General features: G+C 45.0%; 1 protein-coding gene across 3 annotated transcripts in view; it reads right to left on the reverse strand.

The window, feature by feature from the left end:
- The window catches only part of NFAT (nuclear factor of activated T cells 3), an 82,572-nt gene extending 62,233 nt beyond the window's left edge, over positions 1–20,339 (reverse strand). Inside the window, exons 1-5 of one of the 3 annotated variants that reach the window (XM_037427458.2) lie at positions 20,116–20,339; positions 15,228–15,320; positions 12,976–13,229; positions 10,708–11,015; positions 4,257–4,425 (exon numbers count right to left, since the gene is read on the reverse strand). In XM_037427458.2, coding sequence (XP_037283355.2) covers positions 4,257–4,425; positions 10,708–11,015; positions 12,976–13,229; positions 15,228–15,294 — 798 coding nt within the window. In that variant the 5' untranslated portion in view covers positions 15,295–15,320; positions 20,116–20,339. Of the gene's footprint in view, positions 1–4,256; positions 4,426–10,707; positions 11,016–12,975; positions 13,230–15,227; positions 15,321–19,092; positions 19,225–19,899; positions 20,087–20,115 lie in introns of those variants that run through there. The other 2 variants (XM_037427457.2, XM_075877374.1) reach the window with 2 other exon arrangements.
- Positions 20,340–20,598: the final 259 nt, after the last annotated feature.

Below are 20,598 nucleotides of genomic sequence, written 5' to 3' on the forward strand. Positions count from 1 at the left end.
ACCAATCGTGATCAACACGCTAAGACATCCTTACACAATATTAAACAACACTCAACATGACAAACACAAGAGCACACAACAGGCGTCGCCAACGCTTGACTCCCACGCGGGCCCCCGGTGCCGTGCCCCGGGGACCCACCGTGAGATACAACCGTTCGCGCCAAACGCCACCAGTCGAAGAGGCTCGCTCAATTCTCTCGTGCCCCACCAAGGCTTGCCGCCAGGGGTCTAACCATGATGATGATAATCTAACCAATCTAACCATGATGATGATAGGTGTGATCAATGCTCGCGAACACGCCACCTACCGCTCAATAGTTGTGACCCCGAAATACAGCTTCTGCGCGAGACAAGTGCGCCACGTGGAGCAAAGAACTTCACAAGAGGTATCAGCATCCCCACAAACGGCGGCAGTTTCTGGTGGCGCCAATGTGTGTTTTAAACTTCGTCCACATATTTTCATGTTCTGAAAATTTATCGAAATGCTAAAAATTGTGTTTACTGCATGAAATTAAATATCGGAGCCTGAAATTGCATTATCAAATTTCGTTGAAGTGGAGCGGCAGAAAAAACTGTTACGGCGAGGAAATTTATGCATTGACTCCTATGCACTGTTGACGAGGAATGGAGAGTTTTTTGTTGTAGCAGAAATTTCATTGAAGCGGCATTCATTGTAGCGGTGTTCAACTGTAGTGATGACTTCAAACTCGGTGACACATGATAAAGCTACAGTCGCCGACCGATTTTTCGGACCTGGCGGGGACCGGAAAAAAGTACGAAAAATCGAACAGTCCGAAAAATTCGTTTTCGCCAAAAATCTGAAGTTTATTGCATCAGGCCGGTTTAAAAAAGTCCTTGATGCTGCCTTGCCTCAAACTACGCTTGGAGGCAATTTGGTTTGCCCGTATTTGCGCCAAGGTAACATCGTCGCCGTAAACGCTCGACAAAATTGTCACCGCGTTGGCGATCTCCGCCACCGACGGCTGCGGGCGGTCGCCGTTGTCGTCATCCGACGACAACGACGACCGCCATCCGGCGTCGACCGTCATCCGGCGACATCTAGCTGCGAACGTCCACTCTCTATTAGCTTGATTATGGCAGCTTTCTTCTCCATCGTCAGGGTCGTATACTTCCCACGCTTCTTCACATCACCTGGCTCCCGCGATGGCACAGATAGCGGAGCCATGGCACCGAGAACACAAAATTCGATGCCGCAGATAGCCGCTGCGAAGCACACAACGTCTCGACGCTACGCGACACAACACGTGCAGAATGGCAACTGAAAAAAGCTGCAACGACAATAAAAGAATCCTTCTTTCGCCTCCTCCCCGTGCGATGTGATGACGATAGTGCTGACCGAAGACGAAAAAACGGCATTCATCACCGCGTCTTTTAAAAAGCAAACACGGCCTCCGAAACTTAAAATATGGCGTGCGCATGCCAATCTCGGAGGCAGGAAAGGCATCTGAAGACCAAGCTTAGCCAAGCCGACGGAAAATCCAACATGGCGGCGTTCACAATGGCTTGGGGCGTGGCACAAAACGAGCGATTTAGTCCGAAAAATCGAACTTTCAGGGGCAAATTCGCCCGAAAAATCGGTCAAAACAATGCATTAGCTCTATGGGATCCCTGACGGTGCATTTATGAAGTCCGGAATATCCAACAAGTCCGAATTTTTGGAGTCCGGAAAATCGGTCGCCGATTGTATTGTTTTAAGTGTAGCGTTAAACACAAAAGGAGATTTCATAATCCGTAAGGAAAGTGTTATGCAACTTTCAACAAATTTACAGTAAATCTGATGGTGTAACAGGACCAATGGATAAAAATAACAGCCACGAAAAAATGCTTACGCAGCTTAGTTCTGACAAGAAAATTATTTGCACACATATACAATTTCCCCACTTTAACGAGTAAAATTACCACAAGAGTTGCAAGGGCTTATGTAAAGGTCTTCAAGATCAGGCTCGTTTGCAGAAAATTGTATACCAGCCAGCAGTCGATATAAAGAAGCAAGTTCCGCTTTTCAAACAAAATTGATAACCGGCATTAGAGTATTGCAGAGAGATCCTTGTGAAAACAAAAATTGGCTGTATAATTGAAGCAGTGGCTGCATTTGAAAGTTGTAATTGGACAGCTTGTCTCATGTTTTAATGAATATGAACAAACCTGCACTAAATCATGCAGTTAATGCCTGGCAGGTGAGCAGCAGTCTTCTGCTGTGACAAAAGAAAGTTGGGGCAAGCCCTGTGAAAGTGGTGCCTATGAAACGAAGCACCTTTCTGTAAAACTACGGGGATAATTATAATAAAAAGTAATGAGTAATGTGACATCTGATGCTATTGAAAAATGTTAACGTAAGTATGTTGCCCGTAACAATTTCAAAATTATAAACGAGTACGTTACTAAGCTACTGAAAAAAGTAAGGTGTTACCAGTAATGCTGTCACCTACTTGTGCAGTGTTACTGCCAACAATGGTACTGGCATACCGTAATTACTCGAATCTAACGCGCACCTTTTTTCCAGTTAAGCGAGTTCATAAATCGCATGCGCGTTAGAATCAAGTACGAACAAAAAAATTACGGTCAATCTATTGCCGTCGGCAAATCCAAAATGGCCGCCCCCTATGTGTGTCGGCATGGTGCGTCGGCCATTTCTGCCTATGTGTTTCCCATGTGCGGCACTTCGTACGTGTGCTGAGGAGTTCGTCATCTAGTAGTGCATTAGCATCGACGGCGTGGAAGGGCCGACTCCAAAAACTTGAGTGCACCACGATGCCGCTTTTAACAGAAAAGTCATTGCGTGTGCAGAAACGGACGGAAATCGGGCCGCATCGCGGTCGTTCGGAGTTCCCGAAACGTGTGTGCGGGACTGGCGGAAACAAAAGCAGAAGATTGTCGACAGCAAAGCTTCACGCAAAGGCTTCAGTGGACCACAGCAGGGTCAATTTCCGCAAATTGAAGAGCTGCTCGGCGAGTATGTGCTTGAGCAGCGAGCTGCACAGCGGCCCGTGACGACAGAACTGCTGCAAGTGCGGGCTATGCAATTAGTCTTAGAAAAAGGTCTAATGCGGAGCCAGTTTAAAGCGAGCAGGTGCTGGCTAACTAACTTTATGAAGAGGAAAAGCTTTTCCCTCCAAAGGCGAACGGGCATATGCGAAAAGTTTCCGGAGGAGTACGATGAAAAGCTTCACAGTTTTCAGAGGTTCGTCCTAAACTTGCGGCACAACAACGGCTACCTGCTTGGGCAAATCGGGAATGCCGATCAGACGCCTCTTTACTTCGACATGCCTGGCACCACAACCGTCGAGAAAAAGGGGGCGAAGCAAGTTCGCGTGCTGACATCGGTCCACGGTAAAACTACAGTGACGGCAATGCTCTGTTACACGTCAGATGGGCACAAGCTTCGCCCGTACCTCATATTTAAATGGAAAACGCTCCCGAAAGGAGTCGTTTTTTCGAGTGGTGTGATCGTGCGGGCCAGCGAGAAAAATGGGTGCGCGTTGCAATCGATGTCTTACGTTTTTTTTTTTTTTTCGCGGTGGAAATCGGGTGCGCGTTACAATCGAGGGCGCGGTAGAATCGAGTAAATACGGTACTTGAGCAACTATCGCCCATTGGCTGAGGAAGGCCTAGTCATGAAACAAATGGTGCATCATTGCTAAGCTTAGCCACTGGTAAATTAGGAAATTTCAGGCATGAACCTGTTAAAGCTTAACTTTTTACGATGTACTACCTGTTATTCCCTGTTGGGAAAAGTGCAACAGGAACACAAAAACAGAGCATCAGATAATGGCTGTCCTGTGTTCTACTGCTTTCATCTCCCTACGATTTTCCTAAGAATGAATGCTCAGCAACTTGCACAGCTTACCATTTTTTAGAAGAACAAACTGTTAGACGAGTTGGTAATCCTTTATGAGGGAAACGGTGTGAAAAACGTTAACAGAGGAAGAAACAAGCAACAAAATCACATATATGCATTATTAGTGCAGTTTCCTTTATATTGAACTACCGTTTTCGTAGAGTTCAGCCTACGTCCAGACCATACTACATATAAAAAAGGACTTGTAGATGAGCAGCTTCACTGCCATGTACAGGAATGTTCGAAAGTTCCCAGACAGTGCTGGGAACTTTGAAAATGGGATAGCAGCTTGGAAACTTTTGACAACTCCTGTACATGACTAGCCACTAGATGACTGCAAAACAGGCCCAGTTTAATGACGTGGGGCACGACAGAGCACAGAGTACATTGGACTGACCTGGTTTACTCTCCTTGCGATGCCTCCCTTGGTCACCATTGATGCAGGTGGAGCAAAGAGGCTTGAAGAGCGGTTTGAGCTAGAATCTGCTGAGAGGAGGCTCTTGGCAACACCACAAATGCTTGAAGGGCTGCAGTGCTGCTCCTGGGGTGAGGCTTGTGTCACCTCCCTGCAAGAATGAAAGTGGCTCCTCTCATGAAGGGGGCACTAGAGAAAATGGCAGTTCAGCTTACAGCAATCATTGATTAATGCTTGAGAATGACTATGATGATATTACAAACAGGAGTACTTCAGTCAGAAAGAAATGAAGGTAAATGCATGAAATGAAGGTAAATGTATGAAAAAGATATTTGACTACAGTGAGGCATCCCAGTACTAACCCCATGGCATAGCAGCTCCTTAGTATAATTCTATCAATAATACTCATAATAAAAATATCAAATGTAATAAAGCTTATCAGTGCTTAACATTCGTAATGAAAAGTTAATAATCATAATAAAAAGATTAAAAGCCACAATAAACAAAAATTGCAATGCATTGCAAAATGGAACGAGACATACCGTAATTACTCGAATCTAACGCGCACCTTTTTTCCGGTTAAGCGAGTTCATAAATCGCATGCGCGTTAGAATCGAGTACGAACAAAAAAATTACGGTCAATCTATTGCCATCGGCAAAACCAAAATGGCCGCCCCCTACGTGCGTTGGCATGGCGCTTCAGCCATTTCTGCCTATGTGTTTCCCACGTGCGGCACTTCGTACGTGTGCTGAGGAGTTCGTCATCTAGTAGTGCATTAGCATCAACGGCGTGGAAGGGCCGACTTTAAAACTCGAGTGCACCACGATGCCGCTTTTAAAAGAAAAGTCATCGCGTGTGCAGAAACGAACGGAAATCGGGCCGCATCGCGGTCGTTCGGAGTTCCCGAAATGTGCGTGCGAGACCGGCGGAAACAAAAGCAGAAGATTGTCGACAGCAAAGCTTCACGCAAAGGCTTCAGTGAACCACAGCAGGGTCGGTTTCCGCAAATTAAAGAGCTGCTCGGCGAGTATGTGCTTGAGCAGCGAGCGGCATAGCGGCCCGTGACGACAGAACTGCTGCAAGTGCGGGCTATGCAATTAGTCTTAGAAAAAGGTCTAATGCGGAGCCAGTTTAAAGTGAGCAGGTGCTGGCTAGCTAACTTTATGAAGAGGAAAGGCTTTTCCCTCCAAAGGGGAACATGCATATGCGAAAAGTTTTGTGAAATACGATGAAAAGCTTCACAGTTTTCAGAGGTTCGTCCTAAACTTGCGGCGCAACAACGGCTACCTGCTTGGGCAAATCGGGAATGCCGATCAGACGCCTCTTTACTTCGACATGCCTGGCACCACAACCGTCGAGAAGAAAGGGGCGAAGCAAGTTCGCGTGCTGACATCGATCCACGGTAAAACTACAGTGACGGCAATTCTCTGTTACACGTCAGATGGGCACAAGCTTCGCCCGTACCTCATATTTAAATGGAAGACGCTACCGAAAGGAGTCGTTTTTTCGAGTGGTGTGATCGTGCGGGCCAGCGAGAAAAATGGGTGCGCGTTGCAATCGATGTCTTACTTTTTTTTTTCTTTCGCGGTGAAAATCGGGTGCGCGTTACAATCGAGGGCGCGGTAGAATCGAGTAAATACGGTATGTCCACTTTATAATTCTTGGAAAAATAACTTTTTGATGTCTCCCTAGGAAGCCTTGGTGATGACCTTTAGCTACTGCTAGTACCAGGTTCAACAGTGGAAGTCAAAAACATGTCATGGCTATTATATTAAAGACGCCATCTTGACGACAACTATATTATTTAAAATTTATGTTACCCCATAGTGCTGCCCTATTGTTGCCACCTGCATATTCACTAGCAGGGGTGGAACAGGGTACACGGGTTTGGGAGCAGTCAAAAGTGCTTTTTGTAGCAGGCTTGGAGCAGCAAGAAAGACAATTTGGAGCAGGTGTGGGGCAACCGAAAGGGCCTTTTCGAGTAAGCTTAGAGCAGTAAGAACATTCAGAGCAGATGTAGCCCTATTCAAAGCACTTGTGAAGATACATTTGTTCAATGATGCACTTTTCAAACACTCAGCTAACTTGTGAGACAGCCTCATTATTGCAATAGAAATTATATGAACGCTCCTGGCGGGCTTTTGCCATTGCCGCAATGTCTTGTATAAATAAAAGGTTTATAGCATACCCCCACGCACCGTATGTTCTATCCGCGGGTAAAAGCTCGCGAGCAAGGGCGACAAACACGGTTGAAGAAGCGACCAAACAATCTGGCCTTGAGTTACTGTATGCTCCCTATGAGAGCAGAGTTGCGCATAAGTCCACCATTATGTTCAACAGCTGTGCAGTGAAGCCACCGCTGCGCTTGCAGGAGAAAAATACGGCGGGATGTTCTAGCGCCGATGCAGTGAGGCGGTATATTGCACTGATGCAGTGAGGCAGTATATTGCTATAGGTTGCAAAAATGCTTGAGATCCGTGTGCTCAGATTTAGGTGCCTGTTAAAGAACCCCAGGTGGTTGAAATTTTCGGAAACTCCACTATGGAGTCTCTCATAATAATATGGTGGTTGTGGGACGTTAAAGGGTCCCTACAACACTTTTTGAGCATGGTAAGAAAACACTGCCCATCCGTAGTAGAGGCTCCCGACCGCACGCGAGCCAAATATTACAGCGCAGCACGCGGCCTGGAATTCACAATAAATTATCAAAGTCAACTAAATAGGTTTCTCTTCTCTTGAGAAATCATGAAAAATAAGCCCAGTAAGCCCATCTATCAGCCATTGGCTGATTTGAACATGGCCCACTCGATAGTTACAGAGGTCACCACAAGAGGCTGTCACTTGTCCATGTGTGTGCGCGTGATCTCACTAGAAAAACCACGTATTCAAAGAAAAAAAAATCTCAAGGTCAAGAGGCACAAGTGCCATTTTTCGTTAGCCCCTCCGATCCCTCCCTGCTCAGCTTCCAGCGCTTTCGTCGGGACAAGAGAACAGAGAATGTGATTGCAGCGTGTGACAAATCTTTGTAGCTCCGCTTGTACTGGACGGATTCTAAAATTTGTCCATTTTAGATGTGTTTTGTGTTGTGTGCTCAAGGATGGAAAGTAAGCTCACGGACCCTTTCCAGGGGCCGTGACATGACATTTTTCTTTTTTGGATCGGCCGACAGAGTCGCGCCGATCCTTAGGCGCTGGCTGCGCCCTCACGCTCGGTGTTGTGTCCATTGCCTCTTGCGAGGCGCTGGACACGCGCTCTTGCGAGCGCTGCATTTGTTTTGAGGGCCTCGCCTCAAAAGACGAGACCTTCGCGGCCCCCAGCCCGGAGGTTGGTGGGTCTTTCTTGGATGGCGGAGCAGCACTTGCTGCAACCGCCGAGGGGGCAGATGGCGTCACCGCTGGCTCACTACGCGTGTGCCAGACAGACGCCGGGGGCCGTCGTGGCGCTGCCCCCTGACGTGCCACTTCGGCAAAGCTGGTTTCTGGTAGGTAGGACACCTGCCTTCGTGCCTCCCTAAATGAAATGTTTTGTTTTACTTTAATTGTGACAATTTCCTTTTCTTTTTTCCAGCGTGGGCATGACCGTGAGTATGCGGCATGCTCCCCGTTATAGTTCGCACAATGAAGAGAGTTTTCACAGGTATCAGATGTGTATTCTTCAGCACTGCATTTCGCACAAGTTAGGCGGCCTCGGCAGTTCTGAGAACTGTGGCTGAACCGCTGGCATTTGAAACATCGGAGAGGGTTCGGTATATATGGCCTCACTCGAAGCTTGATGTACCCAGCCTCAACGGAGTCGGGCAGTACACTTGAATTGAAAGTAAGTATCAGGTGCTTAGTCTAGATTTCTTTGCCATCATGCCTCATCCTAATTTGTTTCACGTTGATGACATTCTGTTCGCTAAAACCCTCCAGGAGTTCAGCCTCCGTCAGCCCTAACAGGTCATCATCTGAAACAACGCCACGGGTGGTGTTCATGGTTCGGTGTGGGGTTACTATTAATTTGGTATCTCCAAATTTCACTAGATTAGACAATTTTTCATGTTGTTTCTGGTCACGGAGCTCCAACAGGAGGTCACCACTTGCCATTCTCGATGCTTTATATCCTGGGCCAAAGATTTCTGTCAAGGACTTCGAAACAAGAAGAGGTGAAATTGTTCTCACTGGTTTGCCGGGTGTGTCAGCGTGGATAACGTGGAATCGGGGAAAGGATACTCTCTGGTGACCAAAAAACTGGAAGACTTCATCGGTGCGCCCTCTTTTCTGAGGGCGATCAGGGAGTGGGGGAAGGAACTAGCCATAAGGAAAGGTTTATTTTCGGCAGAGGCGCCAGCCACCCACCATGGAGTCCTACAAGGGGACGCTGCAGGGTCTGTAAGCACAGGCCCTGCAGACGCCAGCTGTACACCACCACCATAACCGAATATGGTGTATCCAAGGTAGGATCGCCACGCAGGGTTAACCCTTGCCGCCAGGAAACACGGAAGTCAACGGAAGAGAGTAGAGGACAGGAAAGATTTAAAGTAAGAGAAAAGACGAAGATGTGAGGGGGAGACAGGAAAAGGCGACTGCTGATTCTCCCCAGGCGGGTCAATCCGGGGCTGCCGTCTACGTGAAGCCAGGGCCAAAGGGGTGTGTTGCCTCGTCAGCGTCACCCAGCGTCAACTCAACTTCCAGGATCCCCTTTTCCCCGGACACGGCAAGGCCACGCACGGCTAGGCGTGGGAGGGAGTCAAAACGTCAAAACTCCCCCGTTAGCTCGGGTCCGTGGTGCCGCTACACACCAAACGCCTACTTGCGCAGGTGCCCCTGCGGTGGTGGGGGGGGGGGGGTGCCAGACAGACAAGTGTGGTCGAGGGTCACTTTTTGCTCTGTAAACAATAGCGGAAAGATTTTGGGGGAGGGGGGGAGAGAACAGCTGAGGTCGGGTGTGCCACCCCCTGGCCACACCACTCAGTCATTGCAGGCAAAAAAAATCATACATTTCTTAGGTACAGGAACGGTTCTTATTCATCACTAAGTAGAATTAATTCGGGCCTCATCTATCTGCTTTAGCTAAAATCCATGTATTTGGCAATGAATTTCCCGATGTTTCACATGCAGAGGTAGCAAACGACGCTCCTTCGGCAATCCCAAAGTGACAGCAGCGCCGCCGCTGCGCGAGATACGGGAGGGGGCCGCTCCTCGCCGCTGCAACCACGCGCGCGCTTACGCAACTGAGAGCATCTAATAACATAGGCCGATGCTCACACCTTTCCTAGCCACCATAGCTAGGCAAGGCCTACAGTGTTCTAGCAACGCCATTTTGCCTCAGTTATCTGCTGTCAGTCTGCTGTTTTCTTTTTTCTTTTTCCTTTAGAAATGAGTGGCAGTCGACACCAGTTTACAATAGGCTTTAAGAGAAAGTTATCAAGTATGCTGAAGTGCACAAAAATATGGCGGCACAACGGGAATTCAGTGCATCGGAGAAAAACGTCTGATGCCGGAGGAGCCAAAAGCAGCGCATCACATCCTGCAGCAAGCAATAAAAAGAAAAATATCCTTTCGTGGACGGAACGCAGTATACCCCGAACTGGAAACACTACTCGCCGAATTCGTCCGGAAGCTGCACGCAAGGTTTCTACCCATAACAGCGGAGTGCATTTGTGTGAAATCTCTCAAGATAGCGCACGACTTATAGGCTCTCGGCTCTCAGGGTGCAATTCAAGGGATCGCCAACGTGGGAGTGCCGATTTTCGAAGCGGAAGGGCTTTGCGCTGAGGCAGCGTACTTCCATCTTTCCACAAATGCTGCATCAGTAATCCATTGGATGAAATGGAAGACGATACGCTCTGGGGCGTTACTAGTGAAAAACAGACATCGTCAGACTCAAGTTCAGACGAGTCTAAGTGTGAACACTTTGTAGCCTTCTGGCCTATAACTACATAAGATTAGTGTCCAAATAAAAAGAAATGTCACCACAGTGCAGCTGGTTGTGTCGCATATTCAAAGTAAGAGTGCATCACGATACTTTGCGATTTCCAAAAATTTCTTTTTCAAAGATTCAATGTTTGGGGGTTGAACTATATTCCGGCTCGACCTATATTTCAGTTTTTACAGTATACATTGTAAAATACGCAATCACATAAATCTTTTGAATTGAGTGAGATTTAGAAATAACAGTGTCTGAATAGCCAGTTTTTACTGTAATATGCTACGAGCATTTACGATTCAAGTTTGTCGATTTAGAGCACAAGGCTACAAATAACAGTAAAAAAGTCAAAAGCAAGAATGTTGCTGTCAGGAGTCCTTTTTCTTTTTTTTGGTTAGCATAAATATCATTGTTAAAAAAAATGCCTATAAAATATGCTCCGAGGCTAGACTCAATATTTCTTTGCATTAGTGTCAACTGCTCTATCAACAAATCCCTACTTGCACCCAGGATCAGTAAACTTACTTGATCAATGCTCGCAGTGCGGTCTGTAGATTCTGGAAATCCGAGTCTGAACGCGATGCCAAGGGTGTCTCGGATGGTTGCGGGGCATCCCCGAGCGTGGCTTCTTCTGACACAGCTAAAGGAGAGGCACCTGCCAGGGCTCTGCATGGCGAGTCTGGTGGGGGGCTTGCACTGGCCCGACTGGACGAGGGGCTGCCAGAGCAAGGGCTGCCCCCCAGTGCACCAAGCCATGATTGCTCCTCTTTTACGGTCATGTGAAGCATGCGCACCAGCATTGAGTTGGGCTCCTGCAGGAGACTGCCACTATCCTGAAATTCGAAAACACGCCAGATCAGTCACCATCTGGCCGACTATGCCAGCGCTCCTCGCACGAACAACAATAGAACCTGCAACGTTTCTTTTTTTCTCGGATAGGAACTGGCAACTTTTGTGCATGAAAATAAAATGCACAGGATAAAAAAAATCCCATTCGCCTGAAGAATAGCAAGAGCTTCAAAGGAGATGTAGCCTGCATGTGGAAACTATACCAGTGAGTCCACAGCTCCACGAGAGCTAACCAATTAAAACAATAAAAACACGGGCAGATATGAACGAAGACACGTGCTCAAGCTGTGCCACGAAGTGACAGACATTGCAGGCAAGTCTGCCTACACTTATTATAGATGTCTACCTTTATACACCAAGAACTTCTGCCTAAAACTAAGTCTCCTTAAAAAAAATAAAAAATAAATGTTAAAAGTAGCTCTCAAAGCTTTGAACTTGAACAACACAAGGTGTGCCAACTAATATGGCCAGGCTACTTGGAAAAGGATGGGACAAACACAAAGATGGGACAGAGCTTCATCCCATTTTTGTGTTTATCAATGTCAGTGCCAACTGTTTGAAATAGCATTGAGCTAGCAGCAAAAAATTTTTCGTTACTGTTATGATATCTCACTTTAGATGTCATAACAGTAACCAAAATCTCACTTTAGATAAGATTAGTGATTCAGTGCAGAGGTCAATGTCCAGATTATATATGTGTCTAGATTACATACATATCCAGAGTACACACTTTAGAATTTTCCCATTTCTTAGTTGGCACAACACCCACATTGGCACAGCACCCACACTGTTGGCACAACACCCACAATTTGACAAGTTTTAATTGTTATTCATGGCTTTAGTAATTTGGTCAATTAAAACATGTACACTTTACACGACAAAGACAATTTTTTTACAAAAATTTTCTTGAAGGCTGTGACAAATGAGACGTCAAAAAATTTCATACCCTAGAGAAAAAAATACTAGCAGATCTCAGACTACTCAAAATAATTATAATAATTTTTCTAGCCCCGGTTTCACTTCAGTTTCTAATGTGTTTTGATGTCATACATGCAAAAAGTAGTCCCTCTTTGTAATACTAAGTTCTGCTCACTAGGTTGTCCTTTATGCTGCTGTCAGTTGTCACAATGAATATACCTAAAAAAACTGTGGAAAAACTATTTCACAGATTATATGAGCACAAACACACGGCCCATCAAACACTTGGAGTGCTGTACATGCTTGGTGCCTGGATGTGTAGGTGCGTGTGTGTGTGAATGTGCTGTGTTTGCACTCAAATACTTTTTGAAATGGTTTACGAACTCTCACAGCAACAAGTTCTTGTACTGCAGAAAAGCTATGCTTTTTAAAAATACTTAGAATGCTCCAAGGCTTACCAGTAAATTTCTTGCCCGCACATTACAGACTTCGTCCCATTTTACGTACGACTTCATGGCGGATTGTGACACTGTTAAATGATGAGCACATTATTTTCCCACCTATATATCGTGATTAATAATGCTTTGTTTGGGTAAACTACACAGGCATGACTTATCATAAATATTTTGTGAGGCATCCGATATGGTTACCTCATCTTGAAGCTAAGCATAGGACGAAAACTACTCCAGATATTTATCACTGTGGAGATAGGTATCGATACGTTTCTCGAATCCTTAAGTCGAATTCCTTTCAGCAATGATACATATATGTGATATAGAAATGCCCTTTATTTTTATGGAAGCATTTTCAAACTCCCCTACCCTGCTTCCAACTTTTTTACAGTCCTGGCCGCTTTGAGGCAGTAAATTTTGTGACTATGGCTCGGTAGCTGATGAGAGTTTCAGATCACTGATTTAAGGGTTAAAAAAAGAAAAGAAGAAAGAATAATAAACATGGTCCTTTATTGATCCCATCTTTAATGTTTAGAAAAAGACTGTCATACGATTCTGAGCAGGTATAACAAACCTGGGCAATGTCTCGTACAGTAGAAGACACAGAATCTTCGTGCTGGTTGGTAGTGTCCAAGGTACAATCAAGCGTGCTGAGATTGGACTCCATCCTGTGAGACTGCTCGCACAATGCACTTGCAAGTTCACTCAGTTCCGAATATGGCAATTCTCGATATGGCACTGGATTGTGATTCACTGGCTGCCCAGAATGCCGGCCATAATGTTCTCCCTTTACAACCGATGTGTCTTGTCCTAAAGGCACCGGAGCACCTGCATATACACAGGCACACAAGGACACATTAAAGCTCAACAAGATAATGGCTGGCATGTAAAACGACTCAAAAAGGCAAGAGTAGCTACATCGGCTGGTTGGTATTGCATTTTTGAAAGAAATACATTTTCTTAGTGCGCAGAGAAGATTTCAGAAAGAAGACATTTCAGAAACTGAAACGTTCCCTGAGCACTAATAAAGTATATTTCTTTAAAAAAAAACTCCAAACAGTGATTGATAGCACAAACAACTCAGAAGCACAAAGCTTGTGACTTTAGAGCCCTGTTTCCTGATACGTTATTACAGTGACCCGTAATGTAATCATGTACATGCTGCCAGAAAAGTTTTGCAGTAACGTCAACGCGCAGCCACTACTGGCTGCTGTGACAGTGTCATGTGAGCATGAAACAAGTAGGTAGAGCAGACTTGTACACCTAGGGATGACACGTCTCTGTACGAGATAGCCAAGTTTGTTAAATGATGATGCGATATGCAGGTCAGCTGTAACGAATGACAAGCAAGAGCAAAATTTGGAATGCTACAACTAAAGCCGTAAATACCTATAGCCCCCCCCCCCTCCCCCCCCCCCCCTTCAGACATTTCTCTTTCACTGCACGGTGCTATCCTCAGTACTCTATAACAGCAGTTACAAAAAGGGCAGATGTTTGAACTAGTTCAAACAAGATTGAAACAGTCAAAATTAGAGCATGACATATGGAATGAACACAGGCAACAACACAAGCGCTAACCAACAAGTGAAGTCACAAGCAATCCCTTTGTTTGCCACCTCACACCCATTCTCAGCATAATGGTGCGTGCAAGAAACAATATAATAAAATAACCACTGAAACTTTGAAGCTACAAGTTGATAACTCAGCTGTAAAATGACATTTTTCAGAAGTGTAAAAATATGAGAAGGGAGAGATTACAGTAGACTCATGGTAAATAGAAATCTGTTAATTAGAATTGCTGCTTAAATAGAATATCTACAACTCCTTTTAAATGGAACATATTTTCCTGGTCCCTTCAGGTTCCATTTAACGAGAGTCTACTGTACAAGCAGACCACTGCAAGCTACAGTGTTTTAACTGCCAAGAAAATATTGGGTAGCAAATATATACCCACATCCCAAAACATATATCTTTTTGTACGGTCACATATTTACTGCTCTAATAATAATTGAGTTGACATTTCCTTTATTTGCCATATGCCTTTGTGCTATATTATATGTCAAGTGCATGCATGCTTTTTACATTAGCCTTGTATTTGATATAGTTACTACGTCATTTTTATAATAATCACCAAAAGCCTGCTGTAGTATTTTGTAACAAACCAAAAAAATAACATGCAGGAATGCATGTCAGTTATCACATTTTTTTCTATAAGCACCCACTCCTGTTTCACTGCTTAGCTGCTTCTACAACTCTATGTTTGCCTCAAAAGTCGTCCAGTAGGCTTGAAGGGACACTAAATATTAGCAAAACAATTTTTTGCGCATTAGTAGAGCACTACTCACAATTCCAAAAACACCACTCTTACCGTGACACAACTTTGTAAATGAGAAAATGTGCAAAAAGAAAATACTGGTGGTGATGCCATATTGAAATTCCATAACAAAACACCGTGATGTAAGAAATTTCGAAGGCGTCTACTGGGTCCTCTATAGCTTCCAATGGATAAAAATGAAGTACATTGTAATGCGATTCGCTGAGATTTTGGTGCAAAATACAAAAATGAAACTTCAACCCTGATTTTCTCTGCTAATAATCAACTTATAATAATGAAACATATGGCATTAGAGTTCTCAGAGTGCAGTTTGTCAATATAAATCAAGTAATGGTTTCTCATTAGTGTCCCTTTAAAAGAATAGTTCACATAACATCCCTTCCCCATTACTTCCCCATCAGCACTACAGTGCAGTAATGGTATTCAAATAGAAAAGGCTGTGCAAGATGACTAAGCAAGTTCTATATCAAATAAAGTAACATAAGGCTCACCCTTGGTGATGTAGCCAGATGGCAAGTTACTTGTGTCAGCCTGGGGGCGGTTGGTGATCTTGCCCATGTCAACATTTGGAGAGATTGAAAACACTGAGAAAAAATGAGGAGGAAAGGAGGAGCAAAAAAAGAAAACAATTTCAGCAAACAAGCGGCACAGAAGACAGTTAACACACACACACACCAAGATAAATGTGCCTAACAAGGCAAACAAGCAACACTGCACTGAAACATGGTGAACGCCTGTCATAGGATAAGGCCATGCTGAATGTGTTACGACTTGAGCCTCAACATGAATGATCAGTCTCCATAAAACAGATGATTAACTGAAATGGAACAGCCTCATGTTCAACAGAAGTCATAAAGTAAATTTTATGTGAATGAGCGTTAAAACCCGAATAGCAATTCAAGGTAGGTATGTGGGGTTCAACGTCCCAAAACTACCACATGATTATGAGAGATGCCATAGTGGAGGGCTCCGGAAATTCGGACCACCTAGGATTCTTTGATGTGCACCCAAATCTGGGCACAGGGGCCTACAGCATTTTCGCATCCATCGAAAATGCAGCCGCTGCAGCTGGGATTCAATCCCGCGACCTGCGGGTCAGCAACAGAGTACCTTAGTCATTAGACCACCGTGGCGAGGCTCAAATAGCCAATAAAGTAGCTACACATCGTATGAACTGAATGAAGAGCATTGAAATAAAGGCCTAGTTAATGATGACACTTCTTAACAAAAGCATACTGAACCAAAACCACATTGAAGCTATACTGCACAAACACCATCATGTATTTTATTTTTAAAGATACTTCTTGAACAGCACTGCCAATGCTGATGGAGAGGCTTGTAGCCGAGAATTTGTTTTTAATCTCCATAAAAAGATTCTTCATCAGATTTTCTGTGCATACATCATTCAGAAACAGCATTGTAACACTGCTCTACCAAGCAAAACGCCACGAGACGTCCAGGCCCCACAGCAAGGCTGATAAATGGTTCACTCCCCTAATTATTTTCCTCAGAAATATGCACTAGAGCAGCATAGATAAGCAAGCTGACCGTCTAGCTGCTCAAAGAGGCCTCGCACCTGTACACAACCTTCCGATGTGCCGCTGCATCACCCAACAAGCGCGCCTGGCAACAGAAGTGGCGAGTTCCTGCTACCTCAGGCGTATTTACTAGCGCCTGCTTATCTGCTCCACCAGAAAACATAAACACTAGATGAGAAAGACACTGCCGTGACAATGAACTCCTGGCAGTACTAGAAGCCGGTTGCCCCCATGCATGCCCAGTGGGTCTCACTTGTACTTTGCTCACCAAAAGTTTGGCAAAGAGTGAGATACCACAAGATGACGCCTATCTGGCTACAAGAGGGAAAGAGGCACTCTGTGCTAACATTGCCAAAGCACTTTTAGATTGGAGAGCTGTCTGTGCTCATCCATGAGATGAGGATCTACACAGCTGACGGTGCACTACTCAAGTTGTAAAAGTGAGGTACTTAACATGCTGCACATTGCTGGCTCCTCAACAGCCAGATCCTAAAAAAACATAATGCTCGACTAGAAAATCAAGAAAGCATGCTTAAGAAAATTATATATGAAAAAAAAAAAAGAAATGAAAAAGAAAAACAAAGTGAAAACACACGTAAAGCACAGGCGGTATCCTTTTCAGCAACTAAAGGCAAACAACTTTCGGTTCAATTAAATAACGTAAAAGCAAACAAAACATGCTAAAAACTATTTTCCATAATATTTTAAAAGTTGGAGGTTCCATCATGAGTGAAAAAAAATATGTCTTCATAAAGCCACTGCAAATTTGTGCTAGGCCATTGAAGTGCATTTACCTCAAAATACGACCGCTTTTCTTGTTTGCACTTCACCTACTGATTCAAGTGCAAAACCAACTAAAGGGGGGCTGATTACACAGACAACAAACACTGTTTGTCCAATAGTTTTGACTTGCAAGTGTAACGACATGCATGCACATAGGAAGTAAAATATTCAATTGGCATTACATATAGCAACTTGCTGCATGACCGCACTGACAAAAAAAATGCTTCAATATACTTCACAGACTAAACACTAGTGCCTAGCTGTAATGAGCTAACACTTGCACGTGAGAATGCTGCTAGTTCATGTGGTCGAAAGCTTTCTACCCTAATGAATATAAGCACTAAATAATGTGCCAGACTCCAACAATCAAGAATGCCCCAAAGCCTTAGGTCAACTGACAAGATCCCAGCTGTGGCCACTCAAGCACCACAAGTATGTGCAGTGGCATCTCAGCCATCACCACTCAGTCTCCACCGCTTTAGTGGTAAGGATAAAAGAAACAGGACCCCACAGATAGCCTTATCAGAAGAGGCTTCCTCCAAGCACATGATGTGGCACCAGAGACAAGATTACAATGATGGGCCAAAGACAAACAACGAAAACAGTGCAAACTGCCACCCTAGCATGGCTTCTCCCTTATGCGGCCAATGACACTATCCGGAAGCAATTCAGCACTCTACTTCAGAGAGGCAAATAAAAGAAAAAAGAATGCATGCAAAAAAATGTAAGAACGCAACATTTCACGTGCACGCTTTCAAAGTGCTGTAGAACTCTCGAGAAATTATATTTACGAAAGCTAATTTTTGCTCGAAGTGTGTTTGATTTCCCACAAATTCTTAACTGGAGCACTAAATCCAAGACTGTGCTAAAATGCACTAGTAATAAACTGGGGCAATCAGCCTGCCAACTTTTGCACCTGAGTGCGTTTATATAATCAACATGAGGGCACAACATTTAATATCAGCATCAACAGTGCAGATCGCAATCATAAGAGAGAGCCAATAGCAATCTTTTATCATGTGGCTATCTGAGATTATTCTAGGAAGCAAGCAGAAGCACTGACTTTGAGAACTTTCGTTTATAAGGCATCTAATAGCGAAACCAAGATTAGTACCACTTAAAGAAAAATGACAGCTAAACATGCGATTAGGCTTTGCTATCCAGCTTTGCCCAAAGTGACAGCCATGACATATGAAAAAACCCACAAAGGTATCCTTCACATTCTCATCAGCTCAACAACAATGCAAAAAAATTGTAGTGTGAGAGTCCACCATTTTGTCACTTCTTTTCCTCTTACTTTAGACCTCAAAGGCATGAAGCTCTTTTCCCAGAGCACAACGAGTGCCTCCTGGTACAACTAGCTGATGGCATAAACGTTAATTTAACGCTTACGTTAAGAAGAAAATATTTGAAAAATGTCTGTAAACGAATGTTAGCTTGCTCGTACGAGTTATTACCAGAATAATATTTGAAAAATGTCCATAAACAAATGTTAGCTTGCTCGCACAAGTTATTACCAAGCTTGTTAAAAACTCCCTCAACTTTTCGTTTCTGGACTGTAAACAGTAGAGGTGTATAGAATAGCGCACCGCATGCACTTACGGTGCGGTCGCTACCACTGCGCATGCGTCGTAACGCGAGCCGCCGTTCGCGCTCGCTGTCCGCCCGCAGAAAATCCGAAATTGCATGCGGCCCGCAAAGCGCTGGTGTCGATGCTCGTGAATTTGGGTTTGCGGGAGGGGGGGGGGGGGCGCTAAAGTATTTAGATTTTTCCCTAGGAGGGGCAAACACTATTCTAAAGCTGATATGGCACGCGCTACGCCTGCGAACGTTATTCTAAACATCCCTAATGCGTGTTCCAGCTGCCCCAAAGCATCCAAAGCAAGCATGCGAGCGATGGGCTTCTTCACCCCGCATCGCTTAATTGCGTACGCTTGTTGCCACCTACGTAACACGAAACACCAAAAGAACTAATAACGTAGCGCGTAAAAACTGAGACACAGGACAAGGGAAGGGGAAAAGAGGAGCGCCTTACCACCAAAAGCAATTCCCTGTTGAGCAGACGAACTTACTTTCGCCCTCGTAGGAACGAGTGACTTATCCCCCTTTCTAGTGAGCATGCCAGTGCCGCTCAGGATGCCGGCGCGGCGAAATAAGATGCGCACTGTATGTACACCAGACGCCGAACATCCGTGGGAAACTCGGAGGCGCCAGCCGTAATAAGACGCGCCGTTCGATCGCTGCATTTCCTCTCGGCACATGCACCAAGGCAACAGCGAAGCAAAAAAACAGAGCAACCCGACGCGTCACCATTCAACTCGGCTAGAGATGAGCAGACGCTAAAAGAAAAGCATTTCGGGCGACAAACTTGGCATCAGACGCATCTGCTTATCGCAGATAACACGGCGAGATTAAAAGAAAAAGCGCGACGGGAGATCGAATAAAAGGGGAATATCGAACACTGCTTGTTTCCCCTATTTTCTCAGCTCATGGTTCACGCGTGTGATAATTCTGCGGCAACTAAACCAAAAGGAGCTCGGAGAGCCACCATAAATAGCGGAACGTACTAAAAAACACTCGGAGAAAAAAAAGTAGAACAACGCGGATGGCCAAATGCACAAACAACCGAGCAGAAAAAAAAAAAAAAAAAGGAGCACAGACCGTCACAACCATGATTCCTATTTTAAACCGAACAGGTAGAGCCATGCATCACTAGGTAAAAGTGTTCACTCACTATAAAGTCGCTAGACCAATTCTTCCCCCAAATTCTTAGGCCGAACGTTAGAATCACCAACACATACACAAAACAACACAGGTCAACTCGAGCAGACGCAAACCTTACCACTTCTCGTATGCGACCCGTACGGACTTCCGTGGCAAGCGAAGCAGGGCAGCATATACAGCAATTGCAACAAACACTCACGAGTTCGGAAGTGTTTGTTGCAGAGTGAAACGTAGCAGAGCTGGGCTTCTCATTCGAGCAAATAGAACCAATATCAATATAGTTATTGCTACGAGGCTGGACGCCATTGTGGGTCAAGATCCCAGAAACCCTCACCTCCAATCCACGCGAGCGACGCGCAGTTCCTTCCCTGATGTCGTCTTCTTCTCTATATCGTGGCACAGTATTCCAAATTTTGGCTTTCATGTAATGAGGTTATGTAGGGCGATCGGAAACTCGAATATAAAACAAAAACCGCTCCGCTGCGCGGTAACAAACAGGAGGATTGAGGTTATGCAGCCGTCTGCCTGAAACTGCCTTCGCGCATGCGTCGCTTTCTTTCTCGCCCAGTCTCTCTTTCCTACCATGCGTTTTTTGTCCTTTGTATTTTTCTGCTATCTGGTCACATGACTTGCTGTGAGCAAATTCGGCGTAGCCGAAGTGTCGGGTGCTGGTTTGGCGTTCGGCTTGGTCGCTGCTTCCGGATACGGGCTCCAGGCGTTGCGGTCAGATAGCTTGATAGTCTGGCGGCCTGGCTGTCTGCTACCCCCCCTTCCAAGCTACCCGAGCCCGCGATTTCGGCGCTATCCTCCGCTCAAA

The sequence above is a fragment of the Rhipicephalus microplus genome, chromosome X, assembly GCF_043290135.1.
Source record: "Rhipicephalus microplus isolate Deutch F79 chromosome X, USDA_Rmic, whole genome shotgun sequence".
NCBI lineage: Eukaryota > Metazoa > Arthropoda > Arachnida > Ixodida > Ixodidae > Rhipicephalus > Rhipicephalus microplus.